Below are 18,121 nucleotides of genomic sequence, written 5' to 3'. Positions count from 1 at the left end.
GAAAGCCACACCGCTCCCCTGAGGACAGGTACTGCCGCTCGGACCACAATGAGCTGAATCCACTGACCCGAGACTTTATGGAAGGTATATTTCTTCGGACCGGTTCTCTAACAACTGCAGCGAAGCAGTTTGGCACCAAGAGGGCCGACCGTAATCACAACTAATGAATCGGTTGCGAAACAGCTTTAAGTCATCTGAACTGGATGCAGAACAGCATTCCTGAATTCAGTTGAGAAAGTTGTGATTTACAACATTGCATCACTGCTTGCAGGACTTAGCTTGGGAGTGGCGTAAGATGCTAAACAACTAGCATTAGGTTTGGCTTTTGTCTTGCAGGATATAGAGGATCTTATTAACTGCATGTTGTCTTTGACCTGTGGCTGCAGAAAAAAAAAAAGTTACAATCTGTACTCCACCTCGCCTGACCATTGCCTTCATACATAAGTCATGACCAAACTTTAGCGACTGGGTGAAATCGAGCTCAATCAATTCAAACTTCAACAGACTCCAGGCCTGAAGGAAGAGATTGTTTTTAAGTAGCCGAGGGTCCAGGACCTCTGGACGAAGTGAAACGTAGACCGTCCTCCACCACCATAATTAAAAGTTTTTCAAAGAACAGATGAGACCATCATGCTAACAGAGATCTGACTGGATGGTCTGACCTTGGACTGTATTTGCTGAGAGCTCTTCAGTGATTACTGGAAGTTGCCTCATAAATGATCCATTTATTGAATAATCTTTCACTCTGTTTGACAACAAATTAGTTTGAAATGCCTCAAAAACCCTCAGGAGATGTCCAAGCATCAACAGTTGCTTCTCTAAGCTCGTTGCTGATCCAATCTTTGAGTTGTCCAAACAAAACGATACTAAAGATCTATAAAGCAGAACATTCAGCGTTTAGTTCAGGTATATAAGGTATGTAACTAACCTGTATAGTTATATAACCGTTCAGGTATATAACTAACTATTGGCACCAGCCAATAGCGTTGACTTCAGTGGCTGAACTCATTCCATCCTGATGGTTTAAGTATTTGTAATGTAAAGTTTGCTGCATTTATGCTGATAAGTCAACACCTCCCTGCCTTCTGTCACTGCAGGGGTCCAACTGCTTCTTCTCCCTTCAGGAAGTATGAAATATGAGCAGACCAAATGAACCTCTGGCTTTTATTCACAGGAGGATTGTTTTAAGGAAAGAAAGAACAGACTCAAACATACAGATTCACTGAACTCCATCCATGTAAAAATCACGATCCAGATTTAGAAGTCATAAAACATCAGATGCATTATTCATTTATGAGTCAGAGCAAGTAATCCCACCCTAGCAGAACATCTGGTTTGGATCTGGAGTGAAAAACGGTGGTGAACCGGCTGGGTCCTGTCTCTTTAAGAGGTGCTGAGCTCCCTCCACCACCTTGATGCGTCGGCAGATCAGAGATCCAAGCAGGCAGTAGCCGATAAGACACGTTGTGAGAATGAGACCCTGTCCAAAGACAAGGTCAGGACCTTGATCCTCCCCAGCCTGTCTCTGCTTCCCCTGCAGCCCAACGACATGGCGCTCTGACCTCCTGGACCGCATCATTGAAAACCCGAGAGCTTCAGGTTTGACAGAAGGCTCTGATCTCACATGGGCCGCTGCAGGGCAAAGGTTTCGCCAACAGACAGTAGGATTTCTCTCACGGTGGATGTTTATGGCCTACTTAAAGATGCATTAGGACCGTGAGGTGTGGCAGATGTGCCAGTGTTGGTTTTGGTCTCCTGCCAGGCCACAGCTGCTGCTATGCCAGCCTCCGATGTGAAGCAAACTAATTTAATTCACCGCAATAATAAAAAAAAACATGCGTTAATGTAATTCATGACTGATCCAGTTTTAGGATCTAATCAGCCTGACTAATCGCCTCCTGCCTCTGTTCATATCAAGACGTATCACTCAGCCTTGGTTAAATTCATTAGTCTTATCTGAAGCTGCTGGCCATTCTTCACTCTCATCCCGACGACCCGGCCTCGCTCTATCAGCTCAGCGATCTGCCTTTCATATCCTCGGACCATGGTAGTACCCATCACCCCCCTCGTTCTGGATGTGGCGTTTATCGGTGCACAGGGCTTCCTCTGGGGTTAATGCGTGTCATTTCTCATTTGGATAAGGGAAGAAACCGCCATCTCCATGGCGCTGGCGTCCATTACAGATATGACTCGGGACGGTTATATCAGGCACCAGCCATGCATCTTCACAACATGGCTGATTTGTAGAATATTTATCTTTAATCTGTCATTTCAAAATCCCTGGAAGTATTGTATGCATTCAGGGAAAAAAAGCAACCTGCCAGCTGTTTTTCTTCCCTAATCCTCACTAGAGCATCAGATAGCAGCCTCAACCCGTGTTTATCTGGCACTTGACATTTTAGATACAGTAGAAAGGCCAAACAATGTATCTATTTACAGAGCTGACCAGAAAGGTACCATTTTGTTCCACATTAAAAACTTTCATCAATCCATAACAACACTGACGTTGCTGAGCTTTTCAGATGAACTGTTCTTTGAAACAAATAATTCTAATAGAAAGGACATAATACTCTTAACAGAATAATGAGTCCAAACAATGTTGAATAGGAGCGAAGGGCTACAGTGGCTGACTGTAACGGCACACAGGGGCCTCATTTAGTTGAGGACCTTCATGTAACCAATGCCTCCAGTGAGCAGGATATTCTTCATCTGAACTACTGGCCAGCAGCGAGGTGTGTTCAAGCCACAAAAAGACCCCTGTTCATCATCCAGGGTGAGTTCCAGCAGCTTGGGTTATCTGATGTCCCTGGTCCAGCCAGCACCTACAACCCGGCCCAGCCCAAACATCAACACCTCGCCACCGACAGGAATTCAGATCCCTCCGGATTATCTTTCCAAACATTAAGATAGGCCCTCTGTTTGGGCTCCTCCTCTGCAGGTTGGGTTGACAGAGTGGGCCATTCATGCCTGTTGGGAACAGGGCAAAGCTGTTTGTGGGGGAATGAAACTCATCGGAGCTGACACCAATCATTTCCGCAGAGCGAGAACTGACGCAGGACGACCGGCCGTACCCGAGTGTTTTCACGGAATCAAGTCACGGTCTTTATCAACCTGGGAGCCCTCAGCACTAATACCCAATATGAATCTGTTTAAAGCCCATTTAAACCCACCAGGGCGGACCAGATAGAAATCAATCCTTCAGGAATAACCGCCAAAGCAGGATCCAGCGTGCTGACAAGCGAGATGGAAATCTAGGAAAGTCTGGGGGAGGGTTTCCAGGCCGTTGTGACACAGTGTCTGAATTTTACAGGCCTAAGGGTTGCTGGGTTTTATTATGATCTGGGGGCCAATATTCAGCCAGGTGTAGTCTGGTTGGGAGGGAGCATGGCGATGACGGACGTGAAGAGGAAGCCGGGAGTTGACAGGCCTCTGGGAGGCAGAAAAAACACAGAGAGGTGAAATCTAGGCAGCTCCACCAGAGAACCGGGCGGACAAAAGAGACAGGACCAGACAGAACCATGAACGACCGACATGGTGCACAAAATACCACTAAAACTGATAGCACTGATAATGCCAACTTGTCACGTAAATTAGTACATTCCCAGAGATTTCACTCAGCTTGGATGGATGAAAACAAATACAGTATTTTTTAATTGAGATATTGCCCATCAGTTATTACAAAAAAGCATAAAAGGAATGGAGAAACACATTTTACGAACGCTGACGTTTATCATGTTGACAAAACTGGAGGAATACTCTCCGGTTTCATTCTCCAAACCTTTCCAGAGCTGGAAAATGCTTAAATCACCTCCACGCATTAGGGGCCTGCATAAATCGAAGTCATCGTCAAGGTGAATCTTTCACTCGAGTAAAAGTGGAGAACGATGAGACTTTCACCATATTTGAAAGCAAAAACCTCAATATAGCAGCAGAGAGAGGAAAAAGCGTTGTATCGGACAATGGTAGATGCAGAATTGCAACATTGGTTTTCTGAGATGGAAAAAAAGATGACAGATCCACAAAAAGAAGATAAAGGAATAAATATCTTGAGCAGAACCAGTTCCTGTTCTTCAATTTAACCATAGTGTAACAAAGAAAACAAAGAAACATTCCAATAAAAGCGGGAAAATGTGACACCTGGTCACAAATAGGATGAACAAAATCTCTAACAAGATGTATCGGGGAATTAAAGAAGGGTGGCAAAGACGCACGGAAAGTTGCGGGAAGATATGAGAGATGGTCAACAGATGCTGGAAACTGAAGGATTCTGCTGGTGCTATTGTTTCCAGGGTCCTGAAAGATGAAGATCTGTCCTGAAGAACATTACAAACCAACTATTTACATCCACTGTCTGACAGTAAAGCAAATTTCCACTTTTCCTGTTGGGTCGTCTGTCAAAATGATCTCTAGTGAATAAATGCCAGAATAGGTAGAGATAAAATGCTTTGTCGTTACTTTCTTTTACATAAGCCAAGATCGCCGTGACTTTAAACAATGAAAACAACTTGTCTTATTCCAAAGGGGTCCAGAGATGTAGATATGTGGTTTCCTGTTAGAGTGAGTTTGATCCCCTGGCCAGGTACTTGAGGTTCAACCTGATGTTCAACCAGCAACTTTATGTCAACACCTCATTGTTGCTACGGCAGCAGCAGCAGCAGCAGCTCATCCTGACCTCGAGGAAGGTTTTGTTTCCACAGACACTCCAGCCAGAAACCCTTCATCAAACTGCCTGACTGCTCCATGCTCTCGCTGCAGCTCTATTTCTTAAATCCAGGAAGTGATTTACTGACAGTCTGATGGTCTGCTGGGGAGCCGGTCGGCCAAGCCAGGTGCCGGGCAGATGTACATGTAAGCGCCTGGATTCAAGCTAGAAGAAGTATTAATATCAGCTTATGGTTTTCTCCCCGTCTCCATCAGGGCTCGTTTGGAAGCTGAACTGGTGATGTGACGAAAGGAGGCCATTTGGTTCCTGTCACCAAACTCAGCAGATCCAGATTCCCAATGTCACAAAACCCATACAGTCCTACCACTTCTTATGGAAATCCTACAGCAGAGGACTGATGGGAAATGTGAAAAGAGATAGGCTTCCGTGACCTCTGACCTTTGATTTAAGCTGGGCTCTGATGATCATTCTCGGAGTCATGAATTATTTCTCAGAACGGTTGACAGGGAAGAAGCAGCAGAAGGAGATAGTGGGGGGATGGTGAGGGTTTTGAATGCATTTCCCTACAGCATAACCCACTGAAGGTGACCAGCTATACAGCTCCAGTAGGCATGGAGTGGGTGGAGCAGAGCCAGGAAAGCCCCAAGCTGGAGGCATTTATGTAAATCACAATATCGTCATCGAACAGGCTGATCAATAAAAAATATAGAACAGGCTCTGTCTCATGTAGGACATGTAGGACAGTGGGACATGCAGGACACAGTCTGTCTGTGTCACTCTGTGAATGGTGAGGTCACCAGAGTCATTATAGTCAGTCATCTGACGGAGCATCAGAGCCGAGCACAGTGACCAGTTAGCCTTTAGTTAGCACTGCTGCTAAAAACAATATGAATCCATCCTTCATCCATCCTACTAACCAAACAAACAACCATCCATCCAACCAACCATCCAACTGTTCATCCATCCTTCAACCATCCAACATCCATCTGTAATTCAATTTGTCCATCCATCTATCCGTTAGCTAGTTAGCACGTCCATCTGTTCATTCATCATTTGTTTACCCTCAAGAATTCACCTGACATCAACTATCCATCAGGAATCTTTCCATTTGTTTTTCCTTCTGTCTGCCAGTCTATCCCATCTCCAGACACTTAGTGATTTATCCATGCATGAATAGATTTATCTATCTATCTATCTATCTATCTATCTATCTATCTATCTATCTATCTATCTATCTATCTATCTATCTATCTATCTATCTATCTATCTATCTATCTATCTATCTATCTATCTATCTATCTATCTATCTATCTATCTATCTATGTCTAAGAAAGGTCCAGAGACTCAAGTAACTTTTCTCCTCAGCAGAACCAAACATGCAAATTATTTCAAGTCCAAGAATTCATGTCGTTTCATTCATTGCTAAATATCAGTTATACTTTCATTTTTGACATATTTCACCAGCCAGATGCATACAGCATCACTAAACAAAGCCATTCTGGCTAACCAGAGTTGCAAAGTAAAGCTTCTGTCTCCCTGATTCTCCATGTCAAAGCAATGATTTCACCTTGGACGGATCATGTCCACACAGCAGCATCAGCTCTATGGGCTAATGCAAACAGCGCCCTCTCAGAGCAGCTGAACCCGGACCAAGGGTCCAATAACTCAATCCATTAAACAGTAAAGTGCCTCATCATGGAGCCTGCTCCTGGCAAGGCATACAGTAGGAGTTCATCCAGGCTGTTACAGCCTCAAAGTCTTTGGTATCAGGATTTTCAGCAACCATGCTTGTTTTATTCCATCCAGATGGACGTGAGGAAGACCCTGACATCAGAACTGGTTCCCATTAGACGAGGTGACATCAGCGCTCTGTTTGAGGGGCTACACAGGGTCCTCTAGAAGGGTTCAAAAGTCCAGATGGTAAATAAATGAAAGTATAACCATGAGTTAGCTTGTGTTCTAGCATGTCTCTCTGTGTTTACTTCTTGACATGTTCTCTACTGTGGGAAAACTTCCACGGCATGGCCGGACCTCCTGATCTTACAATAACAACCCTGTTCTACCACTGTGTGTTTGCTCAGCTACCTCTCTGTATCTGGGGCACCCCACCGACTCCCCACCCCCAGTCCTCCATCCAAGCCCGGACTGAACAGACGAGGCCGGCCTTGCAGTAACCATGAAAGCATTACCTTCAGCATGAACTGTTTGTCATGGCATCATGCTGAACAAAGCTCCCTGCTTTGTCCCTGAGTAGGTCAGTCTGTGTGGAGCATACTAGGCCTAAAGAACTCCACACAATAATCAGAGAAACGTCAAACCATCACTATCACTGCTGGTGGTAACGCTGATGCTAAAGCTAAAGCTAATGATATAGAATTAGTTCATGTTCTACACATTTACCTGGGAGAAGAGAACAAAAAAGTAATCTTTGACCTTAGGAATGGGTCAGATGTAAAAGTTGATGCAGATGATGACGACGTGATCAACGCAATGAAAGAAGGGAAACGATAAAGAAAGAAAGGAAAAGGAAGAGAAGAAATGAAAAGAAGAGAGTCAGGACACAAGGAAGGAAAGATAGGAAGGAAACCAGATAAAAGTGACGGAATGGGATGAGAGAGGAAAGTATGGAGGAGAGGATACATCAAATGAAGGAAAGGACACATGAAGAAAAGAAAGCACAAAAAAGGATGCTAGGAAGGAATGGAATGAAGCAAGCAAGGGAGTAAGGATGGTCAGAAAGAAATAAAAGACATACAGAAGGAAACAAAAGAAGGACATGCTTCCATTAAGGCAATGGAAAAAGTAAAGAATATGTTTCTGTAATCTTTTTCCCTCATTCCAGACTCAGAATCTCAACCTCCGTCTCGTCAGGTCAGAGCTCACAGTTAAGAGCTAAAGGTCATTCATTTATGTTTGTGATGGTACGAGACAGGACTTTTTAAAAACTAAATCGGATGACACGTAAACGAACAGTGTTGATCCGGATGTTGGGTCTTTCCCGCCATCCTCATCTATGTTGGTCTCAGTAGTTTTCAACTTTAGACATAAACACGAGAGGTCTGATTTATGATCAGACCCCCCTTACTTGATTGATATTTGGGTGAATTTTTACAGATATTATTAGCTCTGTTTTGACACTGTAAAAGCAGCGAGGTCGTATTTAGCGGTGCTGGATCTGTCATCGTTTCGTTGCAGAAGCATGAGGCCCTTTCGACGCAACCGCGCTCGCAATGGTTGGAGAGCTTTTCCCTCTTCCCTCATTCCTCCGGTTTCTTCTGCACACAGCAGGCCCATTTTCCAGCCAAGAGTATCCTGAGAGAGTTCCAGGTTGTTCATAAAGCCCATCCTGGACCCCAGCCACGCAGCAGTGAGAGAAGTGGGTCAGGGGGTGGAAAAAACTCAATAATGCACTAATTCATGTGGTTTGAATTGAGACTCCAATCCCCCTCTCCTGACTGCTTCTGTTCAGCTATGAATATGACAGAGGAGATGGAAAATCCAGTCAGGAAATTCCTCTGAAATAGAAAAATCCCCTCTCTGCAATATTAAACAAATTGTAAATATAGACTGCTTTGTTGGACTGTTATCACATCGCAGCCATTTCCTTCGAAATGATGATAATCCCAAAGAAATGAAGGTAATGAAATAATCATGGGGCCTTGTTTGTCCTGCATAATTTCCTGCCTGGAAGCCCATCGGCTCCTCCAGCTGTTGGGGCCAGATGGATGTTTGGGCCGTTCGATTGGCCCTCTGGGCTCCGCCGCACAAAGGCCTCCCCCTCCGGGCACACACAAAGGTCAAATGTTGACCGTTGACACCGCGGACTCTTGCAGTGCGGTTCACCTGAGGCTTCAGGCCGCCTCGTAAAAACCCTCAGTCGCCGATCAGATGAGGGGAACCAGGATCACCAGTCAAGCAGCGCAGCGTCGTAAAGATGAGTTGTGGAGAAAATGACCAAGACTCCATCATGTCCACCCCAGAAGATAACTCAGATGCGGACGCTGCAGATTATCTCAAGGATTTCAGCTCAGCTTTGAATTACTTTCTTTTTAACAACGTCCTGAAATTACTTAATCTCACATTGCAGTAAAGATGTTTTCAGCAGCAGAAAAAAGTTGTGGGAACAGCGAAAGGTTTCGTAATAAAAGGTGCAGGTGTTAAAACAACTGCTTCCTATCTTTGATCTCTGCAACCTGCTCATCTTGGCCTCCCTCCAAACATTTCACCTGAAATCTGGCTTTTAGTCCAACTGTCACAATGTGCGCATTGTCCCTTGTCCGATTTACATAAACCATAAAACCAAAAGATTCCCATGATGTTTTGATCCGGGTTTTATGCATGTTTACAAAGATGAGTAATAAAATCCAGGTAGGTGATTCACTTATTAACTTTGGCTTTTCTTTTATAATATTTCAGAGGTGGGACGAACTCACTGTTTCACAAGTGACAAGAAAGTCTCACGTCTTTCTACGCAAGTTTCAAGTCAAGTCTCAAGGCCAAGTTCTAAATTTTAAATTCTCAGTCTTAAAAAAAGTAATTTGACATAACAAATATGTCTTACGTCTATCCCTTTCTTTGTTCCAATGGTGTAAAAACTTTTGTTACTCTTTAAACCTGCGGCTTTCCAAGAAAACCGTCCTGTTGCATTAGATGACTGTACCGTTGGCGTCAGGTCTGGTGTGTTTAACTCCATTTGTTGTAAACAGAAGTCTGAAACCACTCAGGTCTGTATTTAGCCTAGAAGCTGAAAGGTAACCCTCTCCAGAGGGAGGCTGTCAAGATGGCTACAGCTTATTGGTGGATAGCTATGATTGTTTCTAATGATGCACCATCACACATGAAGTCTAATAATGGTAATAACTCTTATGACAATAATGTCACCTTGATGGCTAATGAACTTCAACAGAGTAAATCAATCCCTGCCAGATTTTCCGCTATTGACGGCGAGCACAGACCACATCGGAGAGAATCATGGTTCCCTGCAAACAATGCCTCATTGTTTGCAGGTTTGAGGCTGCACGGATCTCTTTGCTTTTGTTGCATCGTTCTGTTGCGGTGTTTGCATCGCGTAGTGCATCGAGTTCTGGCTCAGGAGACGGCAACGGAAAGAGGAAATAACCACCAGCTGGTTTCTGTAGAGCATGTCACGTTGGATTAAACCAGAACAGGACTTAAAACTCATTCTGCAGCGCTCTTGTCATGACGCACAAGTTGCAGCGTTGCACATGAAGCTGAGGGCTTCCCCTCAGGGCTCCATGTGACACATCACACAGCCGGGCAGGTGATCTTTTGTTCAGAGAGGAAGAGGACGATAAACACAACCTCACCGCCGCTCCGTAGCTCAGCCGGCAGAGAAAGGGAGCAGATGAAAGGTCTAGGACGCATACAGGAGTGCTGTCAGTTGTATTGTCTGGCTCCGCCGCCGAGGCCTGACAGCCACTTTATGGCCGTGAAAAGAAAGCAGAACTGGGGAGCAGAGGACGAACACGACCAGCTGGAGCACCTGGAGTCCAGAAACCACGCAGACCTCGCAACAACAAAGGCCCACATCGAGGCTTGTACTGTGTTTGCTTATGGATCAGCCAGAACCATCAGGTGCAAACATATGAATGCTTACTTCTCAAACAAGAAAAAAACAAACATATTGCTGACTCACATGTAAACATCCCAAGATGGCAATGACTGCTGTCAAATACAACAACCCAAACTGAGCCCTTTACGTCTATGTGGAGGAACACTTAATCTGTATAAGGTCATCCCACAGCATCCAAATCAGATTAGATCTACCCTACTTCATGTTGTCAGACAGGTTCTATTCAGTGATTCCACAATTCTAGGCGTCCAATCGATTGAAATTTTCCCGTAATAAAATTAAAACATCATAAAACGTCATTTAGTCCAAATCTTGCCCACCGACAGCAGCACGACAAACAAAGCTGACCTGAATCTGTGTGGAAGCCCGTTGTGTGTGTGTTGTGGCAGTGGGAGGATAATCTATGCAAAGCTCCGGAGCCGAACGCGAGGTGTTGAAAGCCAATAAGGCCGTATCAAAACGAGGGCAGAGTTAATTAATCATCTCGGCTTCCTTTTCATGCCCCCCTCCCCCCACCCCCGCGGTTGTCCCGGGGGCATGTGCGAGCACCAGTGTGTATCTGTGCGCATGGTGTGTATTCGAAGGAGCAGGAGGGTGGTGCAGGTTGCAGCTCGGGGGGGAATTAGCATATTGTAATGTGAGCCAGGAGACCACTGAGCTCCTGTACGTCTGCTGCAAGCCTCTTTGGGACAAACAGGAAACAACTGACACCTGCCCTGTTCAGTGACCAGAAAATGATGAAAAGTGACAGTTAAAAGAAAGAAACTCAATTAGCTTCATTTACATTTTCATAGCTGCAATTGTGGCTCATTAGAAGCGTGTATGCTGCCTGTCAAAGAAGCCATTTGTTTCTTTCTACATTAAGTAACGAAGATTAGTAATTGATTTCCATTTCTGATTAAATAAAAAAAATATGTGTGACTTTAGGAAAACTGATACAAAATGTAACTGTTGATTGATTAAAGATTACAATGGACCCGCCATGGCTAAAGAACCACTTTGAGACCTCCTCTAAAACCATGGCTGACTATTTTAAGAGATCAAACTCCAAATACTGAACGGTGAATAGACAGGGAGAGCTAATTCATTAAAAAAAAATTTCCTGACAATTTATTTTCAACAAGAATTGCTTTTACAGATATAAGCAATAAGACAGAAAAGGAATATAATGAAACAGCCAGAGGTAGGAAAGCAAGCCCTGGCTAGCAAGGACAGTCTGCTCTTGCTAGCTTGGAAAACTAGTTCTGACTAGCTAGGAAAGTTCACTCTTGCTAGTTAGGAAAGATAGACCTAGCTAATTAAGAAAGCTTACTCTTGAAGGCTAGGAAAGCTATCCCTAGCTAGATAGGACAGCTAGCCTCAACTAGGAAATCTATCCCTAGCTAGATAGGACAACTACCCACAACTAGGAAAGCTATTCCTAGCCAGATAGGACAGCTAGCCAGAACTAGGAAAGCTATTCCTAGCTAGATAGGACAACTAGCCACAACTAGGAAAGCTATCCCTTGCTAGATAGGACAGCTAGCCACAACTAGGAAAACTAGACCTTGCTACATAAGATAGGTTGCTCCAGCTAAATCGGAAAGTCAATCCTGGTATTTAAAGTCTTTCAAAGAAATAATATATATTTTTAAATTATGTTCTTTGTTTGACGGTCTTAGTAATGACTGCCTGCCTCAACCAATTGGGGATACACTTTATAACTTTTGAAAGCCAGAATGTAAAACATAACTGAGTTTCACAAATATTTAAAGACTGTTCTGGTAAAAAAAAAAAAAAAAAACTCAAAGGCAGCCTTATTACTGTTACAGAATATTTGCGTCTATTTGACATATTAGGCATCGTAATTATCATTGTTGGGTTTTTTGTTTTGTTGGGAACCTGTATAGAAGGTCACATTAATTCAGTGTCTTTTTGTTTCTGTCGATGTTTGTCTTCACGTTTCCCATTCTGGTTTCCTTATTGCTATAAATGTGTCTTCATTTGCAGTGTCTTGGCAAGTGAGTCTAATATCTTGGGATTTGTACGCCATAATAACTCATCTTTCCCCAGAAATGAAAGGAAAAAATGAAAAACTTGATCTGACCGTTCAGACTGAGAAGACTAAATATCTCAACACAACATTTTTGGAGTTGAAATCAAAACAGTTCTGTTTTATGCAAACAACAAATTATAATCATCAATCAGTCTGTGACTGTAATTAGACTTCACAAAGAAAAAGGAAAATATTTTTCTAGAGATTTCTTGCTTTCCTTTGCTGTCTAAGCTCGGCCTCCAGTCGTCTCGCCACCATCCATAATTAGTTTTAATGTTCTGCAGCTGGCAAGTCGCTCGTCTTCTTTTTGAGTCCAAAGCATTGTGGCACCAAAACTCTGCGGCTCAGTCCAAATTCATATCCTTCTTCCTGATTCAGACACTGAGCTCTATTGAGAAAAGTAATTCGACACAGGCGTTCTGTCCCAGAGATACTTTCTGAGGTCTCGAGGAACCGTATTTGTACACAACATATAATTTCCATTACATAGACGGCATTATAATCCTAGTCTGTGGAAATTAAAGCAAAATGTGAGCCTGTGAGGTTTAATTCAAGCTTTTCAAATCATAACAAAGCAAGTTATCGAGTCAGCATTATAAAATGGGTTTACTTTAAACCCATTTTAGCATAGACTTCGTCGAAGTCTATGTTAAAATGTTGGATCTGCTTTATCTGATCCAAATTCAAATATGGATGCGGGTCTTGGACCGCCAATTGAGTCCAAACTCCAATAGACGTTCAGGAATTTGAAGACGCTCCCCTTTTTTCATTATTCTATTCCTCTGGATGTGGGTACTCCAGCTTCCTCCCACCGTTCTCAGTCTTGCCGAGTTAAGATATTCTTAGCCCTCATTGAGTCGTCAACGTAATAAAAAGATGTTGGAGACGCTTATGCTGGAGAGCCTGAATGTATAATTTTGATCCTGTGTGATTCACATCATTCAGATCCGAAATGGAAAGATCAAATGTGAGAGTAAACGTTTGTTTAGGGCTTTTCTTCCGTTTGATGTGGACAATGCCACAAAGCAAACCTTTAAGCCACAGCTGAGCCCAGATTAGGACACACAAAAGGTTATAAACCTCAGAAATTCTCTCTGGGTAGAAAATTAAAAAAGAAAAAGCAAGTTGTGTTAGTTAGGAGGGAGGGAGAGATTTGCGCTTTGGGATGAGCGAGAGGGTGAAACTGGATGGAAAAATGCAACCATGCATGTTATGTTTCGCGCCCCTTCTCGTCCTGCACGAGCCATTAGTCGCTATCCAGCTCCTGTTAATGTAATTACATAAAAGATGTATGGCGTTTCCGAGCCCAGCAGAGACATTTGTCTGTTTAATTGCGTCCACGTGATGGCAAAGGCAAAAACACACGAAGCGCCACTGAACGAAGATCCAAATAAAGAGAAAAGTTGAACCGAAGCAGCTGAAAAAGCACAACAACCACAGCTGTTTTATTTTTAGATCTGACTGTTGCCACGCATGGTAACCTCGTCATAAAGCATTACATGTCGCGAAGCGTCCCATCCACAGCGGGGTTGGGGGGTAACCTGTACAGATGGTGGGCCGGACCCCTGATCTGGACCGCCTGGAACTGTTTCGGAAACACGAAGCGAGTCTTTTCTCACGTCTAATTAGAGGCAGCCACAGCTTGTCGAATAGTGACCTACATATGGGATGGCAACGCTCGAGATGCACAGTCACAGAACGGCGAGAAACACTGACACATTTATAGAACCAGACCATCCACAATCTAGTGACAGGTTGAAAGCAAAGTTAGCTCCTCTAAGGAAATCTCACCGTCATCAATCAAATTCAGCTAATAGATTACAATCGTTCCCTCCTCTAATGTCCTAACGAAGAACATCGATGCCCCAGTGAGTCCTGCTCTGGATGTGCTCTCCCAGATATCTCCCTGGCGTTGCTGAGACAGACGGATCTGAAAACCAAAACTCACCGCCAGAAGCTCCAGAAGAGGAACGCTTCGGATCCGACCAACACCGTGCTCCGCCAACTGGCTCATCCTCTATCCTTCGCTCTGTTGCCCTCCTCTTCTTCCGCTTGGTTCCCCTCTTCTGCCCCAGCTGCCTTGCTGAGTCTCAGCTGCTGCCTGCCACTGGCTGTGTGTGTGTGTATGTGTTTGCATTCGACAGCATTACACGTGTGTGTTGGAACGATGATGCAGCAGTGCAGCAAAGTGCCTTGCATGAATTCGTGTCTCTCCTGACTGAGGGCCACATCAGCTCCTGTTAATATTTAACCACCGAGTCAAATCGCGTTAAGTCACCTGGAGCAAACAGCATGTCGTTGCATCTGTGCGTCGTACTCTACATGTCCACCCAACTATTACTTTCCTATACCGTCTCCTTCTTGTTGTAAATTGAGTTTTATTTGGGGACTTTTCTTGGTCTCGTCAAGTAAAACTGACTCAGTTTTTCAAAACTGTGGTCAGAACAAGATGTAGCCCCACAGCTCCAGATCGGTTTGGGTAGTTCTTTTCCCCTGATTGGATTACAATTTGGAATTTGAATGTCCTTATATAAACCTGAGAACCTAAACCTCTGCGTGCCACGTTTTCAGTCACAGCAGTTCCTGAATGATTCTTTGGCTCCAGGTCGAATCAGAACCTCTGCTCACCAGCTTCCTCGCTGACACCCCATGAATTAAATCTGAATGTCAGATTACTAGGTTTCTGTCTCCCACTGTGGCCTGTCCAAGACAATACAATGGATAATGATAGTTTTCTCGTTCAGACTGGAAAACGTGGAAGCTGTTATGGAAACTGTGCCATGTTTCTCCCACAACTATCCTCTAATCTGGATTTATTTCTGTCTGCTTGATTGGAGAAGTTCCTGTTCTCACTGTGGAGAGTTTTCTCCTCGGAGGATGTCTCTCAAAGTTCAGTCCTGCAGACTTATAATTACTCTCACAACGTTGAGGTAGACAAAGTGCTTTGGAACCTCAGAGGCCAAGTCATGCAGCAGGGAGAACTTGACCTCTGAAAGACAGAGGCCTTCCCAATGGAATCAATGGAAATGACCCAAAACACCACATGGAAACCATTGTTTACTTCTGGTCTGAACAAACGCTGACTCAGGACGAGGGATTGGTGCAAAGCTCGCAACCTGATGCCATTTGTTCCTTAGATATGTTGGTACGTCGGCATTGTGGCGTCAGCTCAATTTGATCGTATTAGAAACAGAAATGCACAGCTTGGTTCTGTTAATCTCTATAGGACAGTTGAAAAAAAAGTAAAGTTTGCACATACATTTTTCAATATTTCCTTCTCCATTTTATATTTTATGACATCCAAAAGGCTGAAAGCACACAAAATTCAATTAAGGACACATATTTGGACTTTTTTGCTGAGTTAGAATGTTGTATGAAAATCTTTCAGTGGACTATTTCCAAGTTTTTACGGGCAGTAGCCCAGGGAGACAGTAGAAAAGGGGTTTCAAAATGAACCTATATTTTTAAAATCATGTATTTATCTGTGATTGCTACCTTGAATAATTCTTATATTGCTTTTATACACGTCCAGGAACCCCAGAATGTTGAGTAGATACCCCCACTTGTTGCTAAGTATAGAAAGGTTCCTACGTTTAGCTGTAGAAAACCAGAAACTTTGAGGAAATTGTGTTTTCCTATCCCCATCGTGCAAATAAACGGTGCAGGAACTGCACAAGTTTAGCACATTCCCAGTGTTAACCAGTCACAACCTGTTCATGCTACTTTTAAGTAGATCTTTAAGCAACACAAAGCTCAGGATCTTCCAACACCTTCATCCCACTTCCACATCCATCATACCTATCAGAGAGTCCCCCCCCCCACCCCAAACAGGCTTTCAGCTGATGACTATGAAACTAATTTATGGACGCTGACTGACAGGTGGTGTTCTCGCTCAAACCGAGATTACAAACTCATCCTTCAACAAGCACCTGGCCCAGCCTCTTTGAGGAATTTATGAGCTCATTGGCAGCGCCTTCTCACCACGGATCAGCTGTTTGGAGAGCGCCGAAGGGACAATGGCGTGAAAACCCGAACGCATTCCTGTCGCTGACTAATTGTTTACCGTCATCGCTTCAGTCAGGAGATGAAAAATTGTTTTGCAATATTCTGCGAGCAAATATTCTGACTAATGTTTTAACAATGAGGGACTGTTTTATGATTATAATCCATTACACAATTCCAGTCGAGCAATTTCGGTTGGATATATGAAACAATGGCTGCGTAATAAGAGTTTATGTTTTAGTAAAGCATCCTTTGGCAATTGAAGGATGCTTCATTTGTCAGAAAAGAGAGATGATGACTCTAATCTGGCCTGTTTGGGAAAATCATTTTTAGCAAATGAGACTGGCCGTTTGTCAAAGCTTCAACAAGACTAATGGAAAAATAACAGAAACATAACAATATAATTTGAGGGCCAATAATTGTGGCTTGGAAGAGCTGAGAGTGGAATATTTTCCATCATCTGGTCAGAAATGGTTGGTAAATAACAAGGCAGGCAGATTCCAGTGCGATACTGTCATGTCAAATAGAAATTATAGATTTTAATCTGAACACTTCAAATTCTCGGCCAAACAAAAAAAAAAGAAAAAAAAAGGGGGCGAGGGGCTAAAACGAAGGAAAGTCCAGCTGGCAGGAAGCATCTGAAAACCTGTTGGGTCGACAGAGCTGCGAGGAACAGGTGAGGTGCGTCAGAAATCCCTCCCGCCTCGTCCTCAGGCACGCACAAGACGACCTCGCTTTGAGACTCGCATGCGAATCCAGACAGATTTGTGACAACGCGTTTAAGGCACAAGCGTAGAGTCACCGGGCAGGACGACATGAACCTCAACGAGAACAGCCCCGGGCTCTCATACATCAACCAGTAACAGGCTTTCTGCACGCATTTGCTGGAGTTAATGTGGAAACATGTTAATATTTCATGGGATTGGACAGGAAGTGATTCTGGGGTCATTAAAAAGTTTCCAGACCTCTGACCGAAGCAAAACGCAGCATCTGGGACAGAAAATTGCAGGAAAGTCCAAAAATGACTAAAACTACGGAAGTCCTGAAGTACAAAAACCTTAACACTCCTTTCAGGTATGTTGTCAAAAATGTTTCCATCCTGGATTTTTGCTTTTAATTTTTATTTTCTGTATTTAGTCATTTTACGTTTATTGTAGACTTTTAATATTGGAAAGTTCAAATTGTGTTTTGCTCATTTATACCGCTGCATATTTTGAAAATAATTTTGTAGTTACATCATCAGGTCATCTAATTGTTTAATTTTATGGACTCTATGGAAGAAATTTAATACATTTTTTATGTAGAGCATCAAAAAATAAAACTATACTCTGATTACTATAATTTTTCAAATTATTTCAGTCAGTGAAACTTCAGATCTACTTTTATGAATAAATAATGGTTTTAGTAAGTTAGAACAAAAGGAATAATTAATAACAAAAACAATTTAATTACAAAATGTATGACTGACATTTTGTAATTACATGTCAGAAATACATTTTATTATTTCTGAGCTTTTATTCTGAAATAAAGGCTCTAAGGAAGAGAGTAATGAGAGAGGGGATTCAAACCCAGGACTTTGTTGCTGCAAGGCAACAGTTCTCCCAACTGAGCCACTGTGCAACTGTTTTGTTCACAAAATTAATGTTTTATTCACATCTAAGGAGAATTTAGAGGCCAATTACCCAAACAGTCATGATTTTAGACTGTGGCAGGAAGCCGGAGCACCCAGAGAGAAACCTGCAAACAGGAAACCTGTCTTATCTTTTTACCCATGGATCCCAGAAAATTTTCAGCAACTAATTTAGAAATTTCTAGCTCCTCTCAACTT

The 18,121-nt window shown here is 43.2% G+C and overlaps 1 protein-coding gene across 5 annotated transcripts in view; it reads right to left on the bottom strand.

Moving 5' to 3' along the window:
• LOC129378691 (nck-associated protein 5-like) overlaps positions 1–18,121 on the bottom strand; it is a 113,653-nt gene that overhangs the window by 71,431 nt on the left and 24,101 nt on the right. The window contains exon 1 of one of the 5 annotated variants that reach the window (XM_055059117.1): positions 14,240–14,486. The exons of the other annotated variants lie outside the window; for them this stretch is intronic. Coding sequence (XP_054915092.1) covers positions 14,240–14,305 — 66 coding nt within the window. The 5' untranslated portion in view covers positions 14,306–14,486. Of the gene's footprint in view, positions 1–14,239; positions 14,487–18,121 lie in introns of those variants that run through there. 5 annotated transcript variants of the gene reach the window in all.

This window comes from Poeciliopsis prolifica, unplaced genomic scaffold (genome assembly GCF_027474105.1).
Source record: "Poeciliopsis prolifica strain line A6 unplaced genomic scaffold, Auburn_PproV2 SCAFFOLD053, whole genome shotgun sequence".
In the NCBI taxonomy this organism is placed as follows: domain Eukaryota; kingdom Metazoa; phylum Chordata; class Actinopteri; order Cyprinodontiformes; family Poeciliidae; genus Poeciliopsis; species Poeciliopsis prolifica.
This window is presented reverse-complemented; position numbering and strand designations above follow the sequence as displayed.